The 20,604-nt window shown below is 35.5% G+C and overlaps 2 protein-coding genes across 2 annotated transcripts; both read left to right on the forward strand.

Annotated features, from left to right (window-relative positions):
- The first annotated feature begins 654 nt into the window (after positions 1-654).
- Positions 655-10,417, forward strand: MSH6 (MUTS homolog 6). Its single transcript, XM_086661447.1, has 21 exons — positions 655-1,967; positions 2,343-2,433; positions 2,968-3,070; positions 3,169-3,222; positions 3,324-3,398; positions 3,650-3,718; positions 3,836-3,919; positions 4,454-4,648; positions 4,998-5,545; positions 5,628-5,757; positions 6,049-6,140; positions 6,249-6,427; positions 6,504-6,706; positions 6,798-6,899; positions 7,527-7,689; positions 7,834-8,123; positions 8,363-8,500; positions 9,026-9,105; positions 9,239-9,338; positions 9,427-9,556; positions 9,971-10,417. The coding sequence occupies exons 1-21, from the start codon at positions 659-661 to the stop codon at positions 10,210-10,212; spliced, it is 4,377 nt and encodes a 1,458-aa protein (XP_086517573.1). The 5' UTR covers positions 655-658; the 3' UTR covers positions 10,213-10,417.
- A 1,242-nt stretch (positions 10,418-11,659) lies between these two features.
- Positions 11,660-18,227, forward strand: LOC147559563 (histidine kinase CKI1-like). The gene is made up of 9 exons (XM_086657832.1): positions 11,660-11,768; positions 13,030-13,123; positions 13,238-13,468; positions 13,625-14,299; positions 14,375-14,750; positions 15,675-16,237; positions 16,353-17,417; positions 17,535-17,727; positions 18,024-18,227. Exons 2-9 carry the CDS (start codon positions 13,070-13,072, stop codon positions 18,059-18,061), a joined length of 3,195 nt encoding a protein of 1,064 aa, XP_086513958.1. The 5' UTR covers positions 11,660-11,768; positions 13,030-13,069; the 3' UTR covers positions 18,062-18,227.
- The last annotated feature ends 2,377 nt before the right edge of the window (positions 18,228-20,604 follow it).

Here is a 20,604-nt window from a genome sequence, read left to right on the forward strand (position 1 = left end):
TATTGGTGTACAAATTTTTTTGAACAAGGATACACAACCCGCTTCTTATAACTCCCACTTGAACTGCATGTGAGATAAACAAGAGTTTCTCTCTCCACGTGACTGAACATGTGAGAAGAGAGAGAGAAACTCTTGCTTTTCTCACATGTCGTTCAAGTAGAGTCCCACGAGACGGATTGAGTATACTTTTTTTTTTTTTTTAATTAGGGGACTTATAATGTCAAAATTTATTTTTCTTGCCCGCAGGTTACATTATGAGTGTACTCGAGTCGAGTCGAGCCGAGCCGAATAGTAAGATGTTTAAGCTCGGTTCGCATATTTGACTGTTTGCTCGAGCTCAAGTTCGTTCAAGTAACTGTCCGCTTGTTCAAGCTCGAGTCGTATAAGTTTGAAAGAGCTCGAGCTCGAGCTCTCATTGTTTTAAGCTCATTTATCAAAATACTTCAAATTAAACAAATTCCTAAATTATCAAAATACTTCAATGGTCATTTGTCACATAAAATAATAATTTTTAATGGCTGATATTTCATGTACAAGTTTCAATACTAATACGTAATTATGTACTACACTGTTATAACAATATATTAAACAAGCTGTTCACGAGCAGCTCGAGATACACTAAAGAATGATCAAGCTCAGCTCGTTTACACAATCGAGTATGATTTTTGGGCTCGTGTTAAGCTCGTACTCGTTAATGTTCGAGTCGAGCACGAGCAATAGTCAAGCCAAGCTCGAGGAGCTCGGTTCGTGTACACCCCTAGGCTACATAGCCTACTCGGCCAAAGTGGAGGAGAAAGAGGGAACCGGCGCAAAGTTTGAGTTCCCGCCAAATTTACCTCCACAAGGAACACTTCGCGGGAAGTCCCGTTATTATTCCCGCCATTCTCACCATCTTTATACAACAAAACCCTCGCATTTCTCGTTCTCTGTGATCGATTTTGTTAGGGTTTCATCTCTCTCCCACTTTCCTTTTCTCACTGTGTGCGTCTCTCTGCCTTCCACCCCGTCTCTCTATACCTTATCGGCACCATTAATGGCTCCTTCCCGTCGTCTCAGCAATGGCCGATCTCCAATAGTAAACAAACAAAGTCAAATCACGTCATTTTTCACTCCCGGAAAGACCTCTGCTTCTCTTCCTTCTTCCACTACTACCACCACTCCTGTTCCTCCCAAACAAAACCCTAAAACAACTAGCCCTATTTCTCATTCACCCCCTTCTTCTAGAATAGAACAGAAAAAACCTCTTCTTGTCGTTGGGGGAGCTTCACAAGATCATTCTCCTAAAACTCCTGCTTCAGTTTCTAGTAAAACACCTAATTCTGCAAAGAAGTTGTCGGGAAAAGAAGTGGTAGGGAAAAGAATTAGGGTTTATTGGCCTTTGGACAAGAGTTGGTATGAAGGTTCTATTAAGTCATTTGATAGTGTTATAGGTAAACATCTGGTTCAGTATGATGATGCTGAAGAAGAGTTATTGGATCTAGAAAAAGAAAAGACTGAGTGGGTTGAAGAAAAACCTAAAAGTTTTCGTCGATTGAAACGGAATGAAAAAGTTGTTTTGGATGTTGAAGAAGACGAGATGGAGAAACGTCTTCAGCGAAGTAGTCGGAGTTCAGGTTCTCGCAAAATGGTGATAGAGGATGAAGAAAAAGAAGACAATGAAGTTGAAGGGGGAAGCGGAGGAGATGATGATTCGGCGGATGAGGATTGGGGGCAAAATGTTGAGAAAGAGTTGTTTGATGATGAAATGGAAGAGATGGATTTGGTTAAAGAAGATGAAGAGGAAGCGGAGAGTTTGAAACGTGCACGAGGAAGTAATCCCGGGTCTGGAAAGAGGAAGGCATTTGACTTGGGAAAGTTAGGTTCTGTTAAGAAGAGCAAAAATGGAGGAAATGGGGATAAGGTTGAATTGAAGAAGTCTCAAGATGATAATGGTAGAGGATTGTTTGGGTTGGCAACAAATCCTGAAAGTAAGTAAATTTCTTGATATTTGATATCTCAACATCAAAAGCTTAGTAGTTAACTTGAAATGAAGAATGGAAGTTGCTTTGATTTCTTTATGTGTATGTTTATTTCCATAGTTGTAATATTTGGGAAAAAAAAGTGATATTGTGTAGTCGAGGGTGTATCTCTACAGTTTAAGGGTAGTTCTTGGTCAGGTTAGATCCTTGTTAAACCATTAAAACAATAAAAGCTAATGTTCAACCCTATAAGTGTTATGGACTACCTGAACCTTGAATTTTAAATGCCATATTGCAGAAAATATTAAAGACTGATTCATGAATAGCTAGATGAATTACTCCAATATTGTTATTGACTATTAAATACATGTATGCTTAATGTAGAAGGCCATTCAACTCCGAGTAATGTTTTGACGAGTGATGATGCCGAGCGATTTGGCAAGCGTGAAGCAGAAAAGTTCCGCTTCCTTGGGAAGTAAGTATTTTCGGATGCCTTTCTTGTTTTCCACATCGTCATTTCTTCCATTGATTCCAAATTGGTCTTGCTCGGTATTTATTGTTTTAGCTTTTATATACTCATCATCGTATCGCTGCTCATTGCAACAATAATAGATATATTGAGGGTTTACCACTTGAAATATTTGCATGCGAGAGAGATCCCAATTCCGTGTATCCGGTTAAGCAAGCCCTGCCGCCAGCTTCCATCCAGCAACTTGTTGGAAAATAGGGACTTTCAAACCTGTATACTGAAAGCAACTTCAATGCTGGGGGCAACACCAAGAAGGGGGATTCGGGGCAATGAACGGATGAGATAATTTATGTCAAGAGCAACTACAATAATCCTTGTGGAATTATATTTTTGTTTCCATCTGCAGCAAACGTGTTATTTTGTGTGATAATTAACTCAACTCGATCATATTGAGTCCGTGAATTCTTTGGCCTTAAATATTCTGATTTACAATGATTCCTCATGAGGCTTTATTTTGTCTTTCTTATCTTTCTTTTCCAGGGAAAGAAGGGATGCAAAAAGAAGACGCCCCGGAGATGTTGATTATGATCCAACCACTCTATACTTGCCTCATGATTTTGTAAAAAATTTGACTGGTGGTCAGGTAATTATATTTCGAATGATATTTTATCCTATGAATTTGTTCCAGAAGTTCTCGCTCTAGTGCTTTATCTGTTTATCTTTTGCTTTCTGAAATTACAGAGACAATGGTGGGAGTTCAAGTCAAAGCATATGGACAAGGTTTTGTTTTTCAAGGTACACATGTATTCCAACTATTGTCTTGCTAAAACTGAAAGTGTAACTCCGGTTCCGCTTAAAGGACCAGTTGATAATTTATTCTCTTTCTTTTGGAGCAGATGGGAAAATTTTATGAACTATATGAAATGGATGCACATGTAGGAACAAAAGAACTTGATTTGCAATACATGAAGGTACTATCTGCTGTTTACTTTTGTTTACGGTGCATTTTGTCATCCCTTTGTCAGCCATTTGGCTTCATAACTACTGCTACTTCAGAAGCATATTCCCAAGTCAATGATATCAAGGAAGAACAATTAAATCTTAAGCACTCACTAGAGTTTTCTGTTGCATGTCAAGCTTTATATTTGTTTGTGACAGCGCATTATGGCAACCTGTTGGTTCGTCCCCTATTTTACTTTTTGTGACACGCTTGTGTTACCAGGGAGATCAGCCTCATTGTGGATTTCCAGAAAAGAATTTCTCAATGAATGTGGAAAAATTGGCTAGAAAGGTGCTACTCATATTTTTTCGTTATACATATTTACTACATGTTCGTATGAGCTTTAAAACAACTTCTTAGAGTCCATTTGATTTAAGTGGATGCCTTACTCTTATCTTGATTGAGCAGGGGTATCGAGTTCTCGTTGTAGAGCAGACAGAAACTCCTGAACAACTTGAATTGCGTCGCAAGGAGAAGGGTATCAAAGATAAGGTTAGGTCATGATTTATGCTATCTTTAAAGACTGTTAAAATTGATTTTGTTTCAATGTTGTGTCATTTGGTGCACCAGATTTTATGTCTCCCCCACATACCCCACTTCTATGTGGATGAGATAATATTTGCCATGACAACTGGTCCTTTTCTGGAATCCATGAGCTAGTAGTAATTCACTCTTGTTTTGGAGTTTGGAGATTTCGGTGGTACCTATTGGTTGAATGATTAAGGAGTAAGCTTGCAAAGTGCCTTTCTAGTTTTAAAGGGAAAATTCCTGTTTGGACCCCTATTTTTTGTCTAGTAGCCTTTTTGCCTCACGCTTGACAGTTCCATGCATGAACTTTTAGGGGTCACTTTTTCATCCCCGAGAAGGATTTTGCCCTTCTTTAAATGAATTACTATACAAGGAGCTAATTGCTAATTATCTCATACTCATGTTTTTCTTTTTAGACCTCTTAGTTGCTATACCATCATTTCTTCATGGAGTTTATGCTCAAATATCAGTGGATGACATGTTTCTATGTTTTTAAAGGTTGTCAAACGTGAAATATGTGCAATTGTTACAAAGGGAACACTGACTGAGGGTGACATGCTGACAACAAAACCTGATGCTTCTTTCCTCATGGCAATTACAGAAGAGGTCAAGGTTTCTGAGAACCAGAAGGAAGGTGTTATTATTGGTGTTTGTGTGGTCGATGTCTCTACGAGCAGGTTTATGCTTGGGCAGGTATTGTAGTTTTGAGTTTTTAACCTTCACTAGTGTTTCCTGTTTTCTTTTTCTTCCGCTACACAAAATCTTGATATGTAATGAGTCTTCTGGTGCCAAAACTATTCAAAATATAGATAGGTCATCTGCAGTAGGTAGTAACCATCTTTCCGTGCACCACTTAGCTTTTGTAATACCTTATTTTATTTGGGTATTCAAAATTAAAGTATCTGCCCACATCAGAAGTTAATTGAGCAATTCATTTTTGTCATCTATTATAATAAAGCTATATCTCTACAGTAATACACACTAGTATAATGTTATTTTTGGCTGAATGCCCCTTTGCTTTGTTTTCTGTTTTTTTTTGAAGTTCTATGACGATGCAGAGCGCAACTCGTTATGTTCCCTTTTATCTGAGCTAAGGCCTGTTGAAATCATAAAGCCTGCTAAATTGCTTACCTCTGAAAGTGAGAAAGTTCTTCTGAAGCATACGAGGAATCCCTTGGTCAATGAATTAGTTCCTGTCTTGGAGTTTTGGGATGCTGAAGAAACTGTGGCTGAAGTGGGATCTATTTACAGGCACCTTAATGATGAGCTAGTTTCAGGATCAAGAGATAAAGGTGTAGAAACTCCTGTTTCAAATATTGCAAAAGATGGTAGAAGATACTTACCGGATGTTCTTTCTGAACTAGTCAATGCTGGCGATCGTGGTACTTATGCGATCTCTGCACTCGGGGGCTGCATTTTCTATCTAAGAAAGGCATTTTTGGATCAAACACTGCTTAGATGTGCCAAATTTGACTTGTTACCTTGCTCTCGATTTCATGATATCCCTCAAAAACCATACATGATACTTGATGCGTCTGCAATTGAGAATCTTGAGTTGTTTGAGAACAACAGAGACGGAGGTTCTACCGGGTATATATACATGTTTCTGAGATTAAGTTTGTAAGCTAATTCTTTTCATTTGATTTTTGAGATTATTTATTTGTTAATGTAGGACTTTGTATGCTCATGTAAACCAATGTGTTACTTCATTTGGGAAACGGATGCTGAAAAATTGGCTTGCAAGACCATTATTTTTGGTGGAGTCCATTAGGGAAAGACAGGATGCTGTAGCTTCTCTTAAAGTAAGTGATGCCTGTACAATTACTTAAGTTTGCTTATTGAGATGCCTTTTCTGTAGAGATCTTCTTCCATATATAATAGCGAAGAATTTGGGCCAGTTTTACTTTTTCTTTTTCAGTTGAATTGTGTCATCCGTTGTTGCTTTTTGGTCATTTGATCAAATACTTCGTCCCGCTAATTATACCATTTTATGCTATTTATGAAGCGTTCATCTGTTTTGACTCTGGATGTAAGTTAAGTTATGGCTTTTACGTGACTTTATTTATTTGAGCGTTAATTGACTTGTTTTACAGGGAGATGCACTACCTAATGTACTTGACTTTCGAAAGGAGATATCTAAGCTTCCAGACATGGAGCGTTTGCTGGCACGCCTTTTTGCTAGCAGGTAAAATTGAACAGCAATTTTTGCTAGGTGAAATGGATTATCTTTTCATGCTTTTACACTTTCTGGTTTAGGGTTTGATATATTATCTTTGGTGCTAATGGAATTCAGTGAAGCAAGTGGAAGGAATGCAAATAAAGTAGTTCTTTACGAGGATGCTTCAAAGAAAAAGCTTCAAGAGTTTGTATCTGCTCTTCGTGGTTGCGAATTGATGGCTCAAGCATGCTCTTCTCTTAGTGTGATATTAGATAATGTCGAATCTTGTTTACTCCAGCGGCTACTGACACCTGGTATATCTATTCTTTCCTTTTCTCCATATGGTTTATATGTTAAGTATAGCATCTTATGGACCATCCACTTTTACAGGTAAAGATCTCCCTGACCTTCACCAAGTTATAAGTCATTTCAAGGATGCTTTTGATTGGGTTGAAGCTGATCATTCTGGACGGGTCATACCCCATGAAGGAGCAGATATGGAATATGATTCTGCATGTAAAGTAGTTAAAGAAGTGGAGTACAAATTGGCAAATCATCTGAAAGAACAACAGAAAATACTTGGAGATTCATCAGTAAGCCACAAAGTTCACCTCTTAATACTACTTTCTATTTCCTGGTTTCTGTGTTACTACTCTAACATCAATTTTGTGGGTTTTGACATAGATCAACTATGTGACTATTGGGAAACAATCATACCTTCTGGAAGTACCTGAGAGTTCGCAAGATAGAGTTCCGAGGAATTATGAGTTGTGCTCATCAAAAAAGGTATGGAAAGAAGCTTTAGTAGGTATTTCAATTAACTAAAATTCAATTTTTCGCCGTAGTTGTCTTGGGGAAAGTTAAAGCAGGGTAAAACCTGCAGGGGCCAAGTAAGGAATTCAATCTTGAACCTAAGGTGTTTCTCTCTATTTGACCCACCAACCTCACTATCCCTATTTGGTTCAATTATATCATGTATCCGGGCACTACAAATTCATTATAAAGGTTAATTTCTTTCTTTGGATCGGCACATCTGTTTGCTAAAGGACCACAAATATCAATTACGAAGAGTTCTCTTCACTATGGAGGGTAAAACATTTAAGCGCCCAACCAAACAGGATTCTCTTAGATTAATTTCTCTAGGGAGATTAGCCTGTTCTTTGTCAAACGACACAACATTTTCCAACCAAATGATTTTAGTGAGCTATCCTGAGCAATGAGGGAATCTGTTATGCTGCATTTGCTAAGAAAGGTGTATCCCAAATTCCAATCTTTGTCAGTCGTAAAGATCTCCGCGAAGTTCCTCCGAACTCCCCGTCTGAGGGCCTTGGGACATTCTCACCAGCACCACTGAAAAATTTGCCATCTTGTTTTCACTTCAACTGAAATTGCACTCATATGCTGGAAATGCAGGGATTTTCAAGGTATTGGACCCCTGAAATAAAGAAGTTGCTAGTGGAGCTTTCTCACGCTGAAGCGGATAAAGAATCGACATTAAAAAGCATTTTACAGCGGTTGGTTGGATCCTTCTGTCAGCATCATAATAAGTGGAGGCAATTGGTCTCCGTAACTGCAGGTATTACTCTATGTGCCTTAAATGATTAGTAAATGGTAGCAAAAAATCTCCCCGGTTCAAAGTTAAAATGTGGAATCTAGTAAACATAAATTTTTCTTAGTCTTGGCATCTTGCATCCTGAAAATTTATGTACATTTTTTTCAGAATTGGATGTTCTAATCAGCCTAGCCATTGCCAGTGACTACTATGAAGGACCCACCTGCCGTCCAACTATCATAGATTCATCATCCTCTAGTGACGTGCCACGTTTCTGTGCAAAAAGTTTAGGACATCCTGTTCTCAGAAGTGACTCTTTAGGCAAGGGTGCGTTTGTTCCCAATGATATCACAATTGGTGGTCCTGGACACGCCAGTTTTATTTTACTCACGGGTCCCAATATGGGCGGAAAGTCGACTCTTCTTCGCCAAGTTTGCATTGCCGTAATTTTGGCTCAGGTACTCATTTACTCCTCTATGAAGTAATGTGCTGGCATGCTGCCAGTGGCCTTGTAATTTTTGAATGTTATTAAAATGACTATAAATAGGACTGAAGTAACTCAAGTAGGTCTTGTCTTATTTTTCTCCTATTTAGGTTTTAAAAGATATTTATTGTTTGTCTAATAGATTTATCAGTTCAACTTTACTTATGCCATTTTCTGTAGTAGACTGAACATTACCCTTTGTGTTTTTGCCAGTTGGGAGCTGATGTGCCTGCCGAGTTCTTCGAACTATCCCCTGTTGATCGAATATTTGTTCGAATGGGTGCTAAAGATCATATTATGTCAGGCCAGAGTACATTCTTAACTGAACTTTCCGAGACTGCGTTGATGCTGGTAAATTTTCCTTTTCTGTCAAGTGCAAAATAATTACGTGTGAAGTTATGATCTCAATTTTATGGTTAAGATGCAAGCTTTTCCACAAGTTAATGGAACTCCAAAGTACAACTACGTTGGAAACATTTGTCTCATCTTTATGAATTTAAGTCATCGAAGAGCTGTCTCATGTCTTTGTTCAAGTAGTCTTAAATAATGTATTAGGACAATTACATGCAAACTACCATGTAGGCACAAACTGACAAACAAGAGCTTCTTAACGGCTTCCTTATACTGGTTGCTTGTTGATTTGATCACACCTCCGACACGTCGCATGAAGTATACCATATATGCACACACGTGGCGGAACTAAGAACTTGATCGGCCTACCCTGATTAACTTAAAACCCAGACAATATTAGGCCGTCTAGAAGGAAACCCTTGACACGGACATTAATATAATCTTACACTAGTTATCTAATATGTATCTAAATGTCATAAGCATGTTTCCAACCATTACATGCTCATAATAGTTATCATTTTGCAGTCTTCTGCAACCCATAAGTCATTAGTAGCATTGGATGAACTTGGGCGTGGTACATCAACTTCAGATGGGCAAGCCATTGCGTGAGTAGAACTCAAATATAACCTTTTTTTTTTCATTTTTCTTAGCTCGCAAATGATTTTCAATAAAGTTTTATTTACTTAAATCAGAATCTAGCTCTCTCTCAACTTCTCTATGCTCTTTATTTTTTGACAGGGAATCAGTTCTACATCATTTTGTTCACAAGATACAATGCCGAGGCATGTTTTCTACTCACTATCACCGGTTAGCTGTGGACTACAAGAACGATCCTCAGGTACAAAATAAGTCCTCTTAAACAGTGTCTTAAAAATCTGTTTGCAAATAAGGTAGTTTCTGAGTTTTCCAACCTTGTGTATCTGAAGGTGTCTTTATGCCATATGGGATGCCAACTTGGAAAGGGAGATGAAGGTGTTGAAGAAGTGACGTTTCTGTATAGGCTGATGCCTGGTGCTTGTCCAAAGAGTTATGGTGTTAATGTTGCACGGTTGGCAGGTAAATAGTCATCTTATAACTAGCCGAAACTATCCTCTACCTCTCTCTCTCTCTCTCTCTCTCTCTCTCTCTCTCTCTCCATACACATACACTCACCGACACACAAGGGCCAAGGCTCAATCCGTGCCTCACAGATGCAGGCAATGCCGTTGAATGTGTTACCAAGAAAACTCTAATTGCATCATACTATAAGCATGCTCTGATAGTCTGATTATATCGTCTATCATCTCGCAAAAGTATCTGTCGGTGTGTGGGCGTGTATGTAGTATGTGCATGGATAGGTCCTTTTTTGGTTGTTTGTTTATTTTGAATAACTTCATCCCAATTTTTACATTCTCTTTTATTGAAGTTTTAACGGGTAAGTTGCCGGTCATATACATTTATTCCATGTTCTAATCATTGTTGGCCTTTCAGGAACTCCCGACTCCGTACTCAAAAAAGCTGCAACTATGTCAAGAGAATTCGAGGCAATATATGGAAAACACAAGCCAGGACTAAAAGAAGAAAACAAACGAGACGAGAAAATGTTGGCTATCATACAAGAGTTAAAATCTATTCTAGCCAACTCAAGTTGTCATGGAGATTTAGAAGCCAAGAGCATCACATTGCTTAGTGAACTTCAACAAACAGCAAGGTTGCTTCTCAAAAGCAATTAAAGCATTCATACTCTCTCTCTCTCTCTAGATTTTGTAGGTATTGTGGTGTACAGAATGTAAAGAAAAGTAATATTAATGCAATTTTTGGAAATTGACAGGGCCAATGACTCAATATTAGACACTACAAGGAAGTTTTTAAATTTTGTTTGGAAAATTTTGTAATTCTGAATCGTTGGGTGGTAAAGAAATAGTAATTTTCTTGTTATATTGTCAGAAGTGAAACTAATATCTTCTGCAAATCTTTCTGAGTTATCAAGATAAAAATTCAAATATCTTCTCCAAATCTTTTGAGCTTTCACATAATGGGTAGAAATCAAGAATAAAATGGAAATCTTGTAGGAGCCAAGTTGGCGATACTTCTCTTCCTCTTCCTCTCTTTTTAGTGAGAACCTCCTCCTCCTCTCTCTCTCTCTCTCTCTCTCTCTATCTATCTCTCTATCTATCTATCTATCTCTCTACCTCCATTCTTTGGAGCTTTTTAGCTCTTACATTTTCATTTGTTCATGGTTTGCTTTGAAATTGATATGAACTACCAACCTCAGGAGGAAAAGTTGGAATTCTTACCATGGGAATTTATGTTTTTTAGGTATGTATTTACATATTTTTATCTATTTATTTTCAGTTTCTTTCATTATAGTTGAGTCGATTAAAAACTAAGGTGCGAAACACTCTACCGTTATATTATGTGATAGAGAAACTTATACAAACTAAACTAACTAACAAAGAGAGGTGTATAAATGAACAATAAGACCTAGACGTACATCTAGGCGAGGTCTAGACGTACATCCAGGCGAGGTCGAACAGACAAAGAGATTTACTTAGTTTTAGTAATTTAAAGAGAATTTTTTACGAGCATGAAGTAGATTTTGTAGAACACATTGACAGTGGTTTGACGATTTTTCATGAACTTCTTTTCGTGTTTTCATGTAGATAATAATGAATAGAAATATCTATTATACCCTCTCGTAGTGTCAAAAGTATTTTCCAACGAGAAAATATTAATCCTAGTATATTCATCTATAAACATTGATTTGATGAAATCATCTTAGACCTTATGTGACAAAAATAATTTATTCTAATTAATGTGGATATGAAGGAGGATCTCTCTTTAAAACAATAGATTTTCAATTATTATTTAGTCATTTTAGGACAAATTTTTTATTTGTTAATATATAAAACTTTTAAATTTGAAACAAATTTGATATGCATTTATGTTGGAGAAGGGAAAAGATTGTTTTTTGCCTACTATTTGATCTAGTTTGACTACTTTTCTAGAGAATCATCGCCTTAGTGACACTGATACTATAGAGTTTACAAAAATGACTAGTTTATATTGCACACTTGTAAAATCTAAACCAGGGGTGGTAAAGAAACCTGAATCGGCAAAACCGTGGACTGAAAACTGTGTTCTCTTTTTCTTATAAATACTTCTCAGCAAAGCAATTGTGTTGCAGGTTTACACTCAGTAATCTCGAGTACAATTTCGTTGCACTCTTGAAAATCTTGAAGTTGCGAAGAGAGCCCATTTTTCTCCTTTTCTCTAGTGAAGCTCCAAGGTGAAATTCACTATTCCCTTTTTCTTGAAATGATATTGATTTTTGGGTTTCTTAGATAAATAAGGTTTAATCAAAAGAAGATCAAACTTTTTATCTTAAACTATTTCCAATATAATATTTTAAAGATATTACTATTTCAAGTTATGTTTGTTTTTGAAAAGAATCTAGCTCTCATTCTGAATTTTTTCATACATTTTTTACTTGTAAAGCAATCACTCTTGCATTCATTACTCATTTTGGTGGAATCACATCTTAAAAAAGTCTAACTTCTCAAATTCAGATTTATATTTTAGCTTCAAAAACATGCATGCAAATGCAATAGAGATGAAGAGTATTTTTAAGATCTGATTTAAATGGATAGATAAGAGCACACAATTCTCCAAAACAACTAAACTTACACAAAAACTATATTTCGTTAGTCGATTTCATGGAAAACTATTAAATTATAAAAACAAGTCTATTCTTCATAACCATATGTTCATTTTTTACTTTTCTAATGATTTATATCCCACATATGGTTTATTCTTCTAGTATTTGTATGATGTAATCGGTCCAACAAAAAGAAAAGGAAAAATTTAGAAGGATTTCACCCTTCGAATTAGACAAGGAGGGAAAATCTAGTTTATTTTTTACCCCATGCAAATAAAGCATTTTCCCAATTAATCTATTGTACATCTTACTATTATGCAATAATATGTGCAAAGATTAGTCACTTAAGTTTAATTCCCGTTATGGTCTGAGGTTTTACTCTTTTTAACGGTATTCAAAGCCGTTAAATGTTCAATCATCGATAAAAATATTAACAATAGTGAACGTCTTTAACTTTTAGTACTTATTTTTCAACAAATAAAACTTTTATTACTTCTTGATTTACGTATATATATATCAAAGTAAAAATCTATTTCTGTCTGTCAAAGTCAATTTAATTATGTGAAAAAGGGAAGGACCTTTGTTTCAATTAGTATAAAACTTTTTTTTGTGTGCCTTTCCATTTATTATGTTTCTTATTTGTAACATTTATGTCACAAACCTAAACACATGCGGAAAGCATTTTTTTTGTGGCAATTGTGCCTTCCCATTGTATAATGTTGGTTTTTATTGTTAAAATGTGTCTATATTAGAAAATTTAGAATAAATACGAGAATAATCGTATGAGCAACGAGCCCTAAAGGTTAACCGGCCTTTACAAACCTCAGTAGTCTTGAGGGGATCGATTCGAGTTTTCAAATCAATTTTATTCTTTTGTGTTTTCATATTGCAGTTAAAGAAAGCTCTTGCATATTCAAGGAGGCTCATTAACAATGAAGATTAGCTCATCAATCGCTCTAAGACCTTTTCTTTGGTTCACTGTTTTGGTAAATACAAAATGATATTTTTTTATTTATTTAAAGTATTAATATATATGTATGGAGTTTTTACAACGAAAATAAATGCATTATTTATATCTCTAACAAAAATTTGTGATTCAGGCAATCTTGGTGTTAGTCATTCCCATTTCAGCTATCTTTTCGTACAAGACAATGGTTGCACGAGTTGAAAGTAGTATTCAATTTGCTTCTGACTACTTTCACGAGAAAATCTTGTCGGATATTCAAAAGATCGAAGGATTTCCTATAAACTCAGTGACTGCAAACTTGGCAAGACTTTTACATGCTTCTCTCGATGCAACCGAGTCATCTTTCTCTAAGATTAAAGAAATGGTTAGCTATTTAAACCACATTATTCTATATATATATATACACACATATTACATTCCATTATTGTTATAATTAGCATACTTTATGTTTCCTTTTTCATTCTTGTGGGGTAATTTTTGGTGGGCTCTTGATATTGTGATATTGATGGTTGTAATGTAGGTGGTACCGAAATTGTTCTTAATGTTCTCGATGTTTCCCTTCGCTCAAGTTTCTTATATGCAACCAGACGGATTATTCTTTTCCTACTACACCGAAACTAATCGAACTTTAGCTATATACTCAAATACCTCTATTGTTCAAACAACTCCTAATATTTCTACTTGGTACACTCAACTAGTTGATGAAGACACCGGGGTGTTATATGGAGATGTAACCGTCGTGAACCCGAACAAACTGTTTGTTAACTCAAGTTGGTTTCAGAAGGCAATGAATAGTAGTGAAGGGTATGGAATTGTTGGAAATGGATGGAGGGGGAAAAATGAACCTTTGTTTCTTTCCATGGCTTCTACTAATGGAGGAGTAGTTTCTCTTGGTATACCCATAAGAAGTTTTGCAAAATCTATTAATGAGATAGAAACCTTCAGTGGGTCTTTGTTCTTGGCTACAACCAGTGGGAAGTTACTCGCTCATTCAGGGCCTCTCGATGCTAGTATGACAGTAAAAAATGGCAATGTCTCATTCGAATTTATGAGAAACGATGGTGTTCAAACAAACGAAAATTTAACCATTTCATGTCAGCCTAGTAACGAGTTACTACGGGCGAGATATGTCAAAGTTGCAGGAGAAGAATATATGTTCTATTGTTCTCCCCTTGTGATAGCTGGCGTTCATTCGGTACGTCCTTAGTCATTAAATTTACATTATACGGTGTTCATTTCAATCTTATGATATGTCGTCTTTGTTTTGTAGGTATCCGTATTGGTTTTACCTGAAAATGGGTTATTGGTGATGATTAAAAAATACAAATATGTATCGTTTTCACTATCGGTAGTATCGCTGGTTTGTATGTTTTTAGCCATTGCTTTCTTTGTTACCTTGATTTGGAAAGCTGCAAGAAGGGAAATGGTTCTTTGTTCTACACTTGTAAGGCAAATGGAATTCACCCAACAAGCAGAGAGGAAGAGTATGAACAAGACTATGGCTTATGCAAATGCTAACCACGACATTCGTGGTGCTATGGCAACAATCACAGGTCTAATTGATATAAGTCTTCATGAGGTATCGGCTGGATCCGATATGCATACTAATCTATCTCAGATGAAAGTTTGTTCCTCAGACCTTCTAGGTACGTAAGCTTTTTACATTGTATATATATATATACATATATTATATTATATTATATTATATTATATTATATTATATTATATTATATTATATTATATTATATTATATTATATTATATTACATTATATTATACTAGGGTATATCCCGTGTCCTACGACACGGACACATGTTTCAATCAAATGTTACGAAATTTATTGTTATATTTTATTGAGAGATAGAGATATTTATTGGTTATTATTTTTTTTGTACTATTATTTTTTTGTTTCTTTTCTCTTAAATTAGTTATTCTTTTATTGAGAGAGACAGAGATTCTAATTTCTTTTTTTAACTCTTGAAATTTTTTTTTCTTAAATTAGTTATTTTATTTCTAAGAACGAAAGGATTATTGTTTTTTAAATAAGTAACTTTATTTCTACGAAGGACTATATTTTAAATTTTGAGAAGGGCTTCTAAACAATATCAATCAAGTGTTACGATTTTTTTTTTTTTTTGTTGAAATAAGTTACGGAATTTATTGTTAATTATATTTTATTGAGAGAGAGGGAGATTTTTATTAGTTATTATTATTTTTGTTTATTTTCTCTTAAATTAGTTATTATTTTATTGAGAAAGAGATTTTAATTTCTTTTTTTAACCCTTGAAATTTATTTTGTTTCTTTTTTTTGTTAAAGTAGAATTTTTATTTCTAAGAAAGAAACGATTATTGTTTTTTAAATAGGTAACTTTATTTCTACGAAGGATTATATTTTAAATTTGAGAAGGACTTCTAGACAATATGCATAATTAAAGAAGGGATGTTTGTCCCAGTCATCGTTTTCCCTTCTGTTTTATATAATAGATATATATATATATATAAAAAGTTTGATCATGGTCTAACAAATTGTTTATGAACTTTGTGTGATCAACTGGATCAAATGTTTTGCAGATTTATTGAACTCTGTTCTTGATGCAACGAAAATTGAAGCGGGTAAGATGCAGCTTCAAGAAGAACCTTTTGATCTTGCCAAAGTTATCGAGGAATCTGTTGATTTTATATACGTAAGGGCTATGGGAAAAGGACTAGATGTTATGCTAGATCCTTGTGATGGGTCAATTCTAAAGTCTTCTATTGTTAAAGGGGACCGAGGAAAACTTAAACAGATACTAAACAACTTGCTTAGTAATGCCGTGAAGTTTACTTCGAACGGGCACATCGTACTTCGTGCTTGGGTCAAGAAACCGAGCTTAGAAACCTCTATACTTCCTTCGAAGAAATGCGGTACATGGAAAAGTATGTTGAGGTTGGTTTACAAGAATACTTCCGATGATTATAGCAATGCACTTCATACTGTTCAAAAGAATGAAGATTCCTTGGAGATATTATTTGAAGTGGACGACACGGGAAAAGGGATCCCGAAAGAAGATCGAGTTTCTATTTTCGAGAATTTTGTTCAAGTGAAGGAGACTCAAGGAGGCACCGGTTTAGGACTTGGTATCGTTCAATCATTGGTATATACTCCAAACTTCATACTCCCACACCCTATACATACATATATATACACACACACACACACATTTGTGTATTGAGCTTACGTTTATTGAGCTTACGTTTTATGCATTGTAGGTGCGTCTTATGGGCGGAGAGATTAGAATTGTCGACAAGGAAGATGGTCAAAGTGGAACTTGTTTCAGCTTTAACATATTTCTGTCGAAAGGCGATAATGTTTCTTATACTATAGGAGAAAGAGAAGACAGTATGGTACTAAGAGATGTCATCATAAATGGTCAAAATCAATCTTTAGTAGGACCAAGTACAAGGAACCAAAGTCCCATTTCAGAAGGTTCGCATATTGTATTAGTACTTGATGACAGTGAAAGAACAAAAATCATCAAGAACTTCTTGCAAATCCTAGGCGTAAAGGTCACGTCCTTTAGCAATGTAACACAACTTCAAAAAAGTTTAAAGAATGGAAGCCCCTGGTTTTGCTACCCGAACAATAGTCTCAGCTCTTCAGGGATATCCGATTTTGGGTATTCATCAAGTGGAACTGAAGGGTCTTCTCACCACAGAAAAGTAAGCTCATCTTCTTCTTTTACACTAGTTGTAATTGACGACAACCTTGATGATTTAGCCGAGGTGTGCTCAGTAATATCTACTTTTCGTAATAAGCACTATGTTCCTCGACTTAAAGTTGTCAAACTAGGCTCATCTTCGATATGTGATGATGAAGATATGATGATCCATAGGAGCACATTGTTAAATATCAGTGACTATACTATAAGAAAACCGCTTCATGGGTCTCGTCTGTTTGAACTTATAAGACTACTACCCGAATTCGGAGGAACATTTTTCGACATGCAACCATTGCAACCCATTGATCAAGTTGAAGAGCTTCATGTTCCTGAAATTCAACTGCAACCGAAACAGAGTTCAGTTCGACTTGAGCGTGTGAAACAAGAAGATGACAAACCTCTAAGTGGAATGACATTCTTAGTTGTCGACGACGCTGCTGTTTTACGAAAAGTATCAGGGGCTATTATCTATGGACTTGGTGGCATTGTTGAACTTTGTGAAAATGGAGAAGAAGCTTTTGAGAAAATCAAAACTTTTCTTCAAGAAATTGGTCAAAATATACAAGAACAAGGAAAGGCTGCTCCTCCTTATGATTTCATTCTCATGGATGGCGAGGTAAAACCCGACTCCCCGTCTCTCATATATATATTCCTTTTTAGCTGCATTATGCAATTCTTTGTGTATCATTCAAAACTTTCCTTTTTTTTTGTTACTTTTTGTTTATGAAAACAGATGCCGAAAATGAATGGGTATGAAGCAGCAAAACAAATTCGAGAACTAGAGAAGCAATTTGGGGTTTATATACCAATAATTGCAGTAACTGGTGACGACTCGACTGAAGAAGCTAAGCAGTCTGGAATGGATTACCATATCACCAAGCCAATAACCAAAATCAAGTTACTCGATGCCATTGGCGCTGTTAATGGTAATAAAAATCAACTTCCTTTCCATTTTTACGTTCATTTTCGTATATACGCCAAAAGTATTCTTCGTAATCGTTTTGATTACTTGGATAATCCTTTTGTTTTACCTCAAATGCATCTCTAAGACAACTAAGACTTATTATGATCTAAACTAAAAGATTAAGACAATGATATGGTTAAACCTTATAAGGTTAGTTATAAATATGTGTTCATAAGGGGCTATGGTAGAGATATTATGAGTTAAATATAGGAATGGACATTGATTTTTGCCCTAACTTTATTGTTTCTATGGGTGCAGATAACTTGAAGATGACCAAAGAAGGAAGTGTTACTTAAGAGACGTTTGGTAAAATTGAAAAATATATAAATGTAGTAATGGCATAGTGTTGTAAGTGATAGAAGTACATAAAATAAACATAAATGTACTCTTCATATATGTTATGACACCTTAAACTCTGCCAACTTTAATAAAATGGATAATTAATATTAGCTCTTTTGCATCTATACTTATTGATTCTACACTCAAATGATTCTAATATCATTTAGTTATAATTTATTGATAGAATAATGATTTAGTAAGATTGAAATCAAACTATGATGTTTGAACGGTCCGTTCTCATAGAATTTTACAAAGAAATCGAGTTGATTAAGGATAAAAATATTTCAATAAGCCATCAATTCTCATAAAATTTTGAACGATCGGATTATCTTTCCTGCTCTCCTCATATTCTTCCTCTTCCTCTCTCCTTTCCGCCCTTTACTCACACCCCTTTGTGTCCTTTCCTCCATCTCTCTTCCTCTCATATCTTACCAAAATGTCATTTTGCCAATGAGAAAGAGTATGGATGCAATTTTGATAACATAAGATAAAATGTTATTTTGACAACATAAGAGTAAGAATGCCAGTTTTTTTGTTAAAAGGAGTAAGAATGCCATTTGGTAATTTAGAAGAGAAAAAAATTGTTTTAACAGCTTGGTAAAAATGTCATTTAGGTAACTTAAAGGGTACTAATGTAATTTTGGCAAAACAAGGGTACTAATGTCATTTTGGAAACACAAGGATAAAAAAGTAATTTACAATCTTAATAAAAAAGATTATCTGACAATATTAAGTAAAAATTTCAATTTGACAACATAACGCGATAATATCATATTAGCAATATAAAATATAAAAAAAACGTCATTCATACAATATAAGGAATAACTGATTATCATTTGCTAAACATGATTATCATTTTCGTGAAAATAGTTGTTCACCAAAAATAATTATATAATTCTACAAAATAACAAATGACAACTAAATTAAAGAAATTTCATCAAAAAAAAAAAAACTAAATTAAAGAAATCTTATTTCTACATTATAAGGTTCTATGCAAGGCTTTCAATAGGAACTCTTTCATTTTCATGAAATCTATTATATTAAAACAGATCAGTCGGTTATCTAGGGGATAAGTCTAGCCGCCCATTTTATTTTAGAGATTTAGTTGGGAACACATCTGACGGATATAAAATCTTTTTATGTAAATACATCAAAAAAGGTAACTACTTCGAAAAATATATAAATAGGACTCTTGCCAGACTGATATCTTTTCACTGTAAGAAAAAAAAAACAATCTCTCACATCTATTTTATAGTTCAGGCTTCAATGAAATATTATTTTTCTTTTTTAAATGCAATTCTCTTTTTTTAAATGTACAATAAAATATTATTTTTCTTTTTTAAATGTAATTCTCTTTTTTTAAATGTAAATAGTTTGGTATTTGATTGCTCCTCTTGGTTGTTTAATGTATAATTATTGTTTTCTCTAAATGTAAAATGGCTATTCAACTGTTACAATATTCTTAACACGACGGCGCAGCCAAAAGGGATCTACCGCGTCCGTATGACGCGGTGGGAACCTAGTTAGTTCTCAATTTTTCACTTTGATTTTTTGTCTTACTCATTGATGGGGAATAACCTAGTGTATCTCATACACCTAATTGTCTATTAGTGTTGGTAGCGGAATCTCAAACATCATATGTTTAACACTAATCCAGGATCTATACATGAACATACCAATGAACTAGATTGGAAAGAAGATTACCTCTTAATCGCTTTCCCACGAACTAAATTCCGATCAGTATTCGGAAGATAAGAGCTCCAAGTGTAGCTCCTCTACTTGAGACACCGAATAATGACTTGAACTCCCTCCTTTCAGTCAGCTAGGACCTTCTTGAAGGTTGAGATGAAGAACTCCTTCTTCTTGACTAGATACTTGAGAAAACTCCTTTTCTCTCTCTCTCTCTGAGATGTATATTCTGAAACTCTTTCAGTTAACCCTCTCAGTTGTTGAGAATTCAATCTCTCTCTTTAGGTTGTATAATTAGGTATATATAGAATTCCCTAGAAGAGGTATTAGACTCAAACTAGGATTCCATAAACCTAATTATTAGGCAACACCCAAAATACCCTCCATTGGGTCACTTAAGTGTGGCCGGCCAACATAGCCCTTTATGGGCTTCCTTGGCCGGCCCACTTAGGGCCTAGCCGGCCATCACATGGCCGGCCCTATTGCCTTGGCCGGCCATCACATGGCCGGCTTCCCTAAAGCCATTCCGGGCCTCCCTTTTGGGCCCGGACATGTTTATCTCTTTCGGACTTCTCCGAATCTTTCTGGACTTACCAATAACGGATCCAATCCACTTATTTGCCATTATCCATCTAGTCAATTCTCTCCGTTCAAATCATTATTCTGTTGTGTAACCCTTGTAGGATCCGGTCTATGTTAGCCGCGAATCAACTCTTGATTCGACGATCGTAGTTGGCTTCTAGCTAAGCATTACGACCCCTGATTGGACCGGACTAATGATCTTCCGAATAAGGTCATTAAGATCCTAATA

This window comes from Eschscholzia californica, unplaced genomic scaffold, assembly GCF_041429995.1.
Source record: "Eschscholzia californica isolate CP2 unplaced genomic scaffold, dmEscCali1.0.p SCAF_2, whole genome shotgun sequence".
Lineage (NCBI taxonomy): Eukaryota > Viridiplantae > Streptophyta > Magnoliopsida > Ranunculales > Papaveraceae > Eschscholzia > Eschscholzia californica.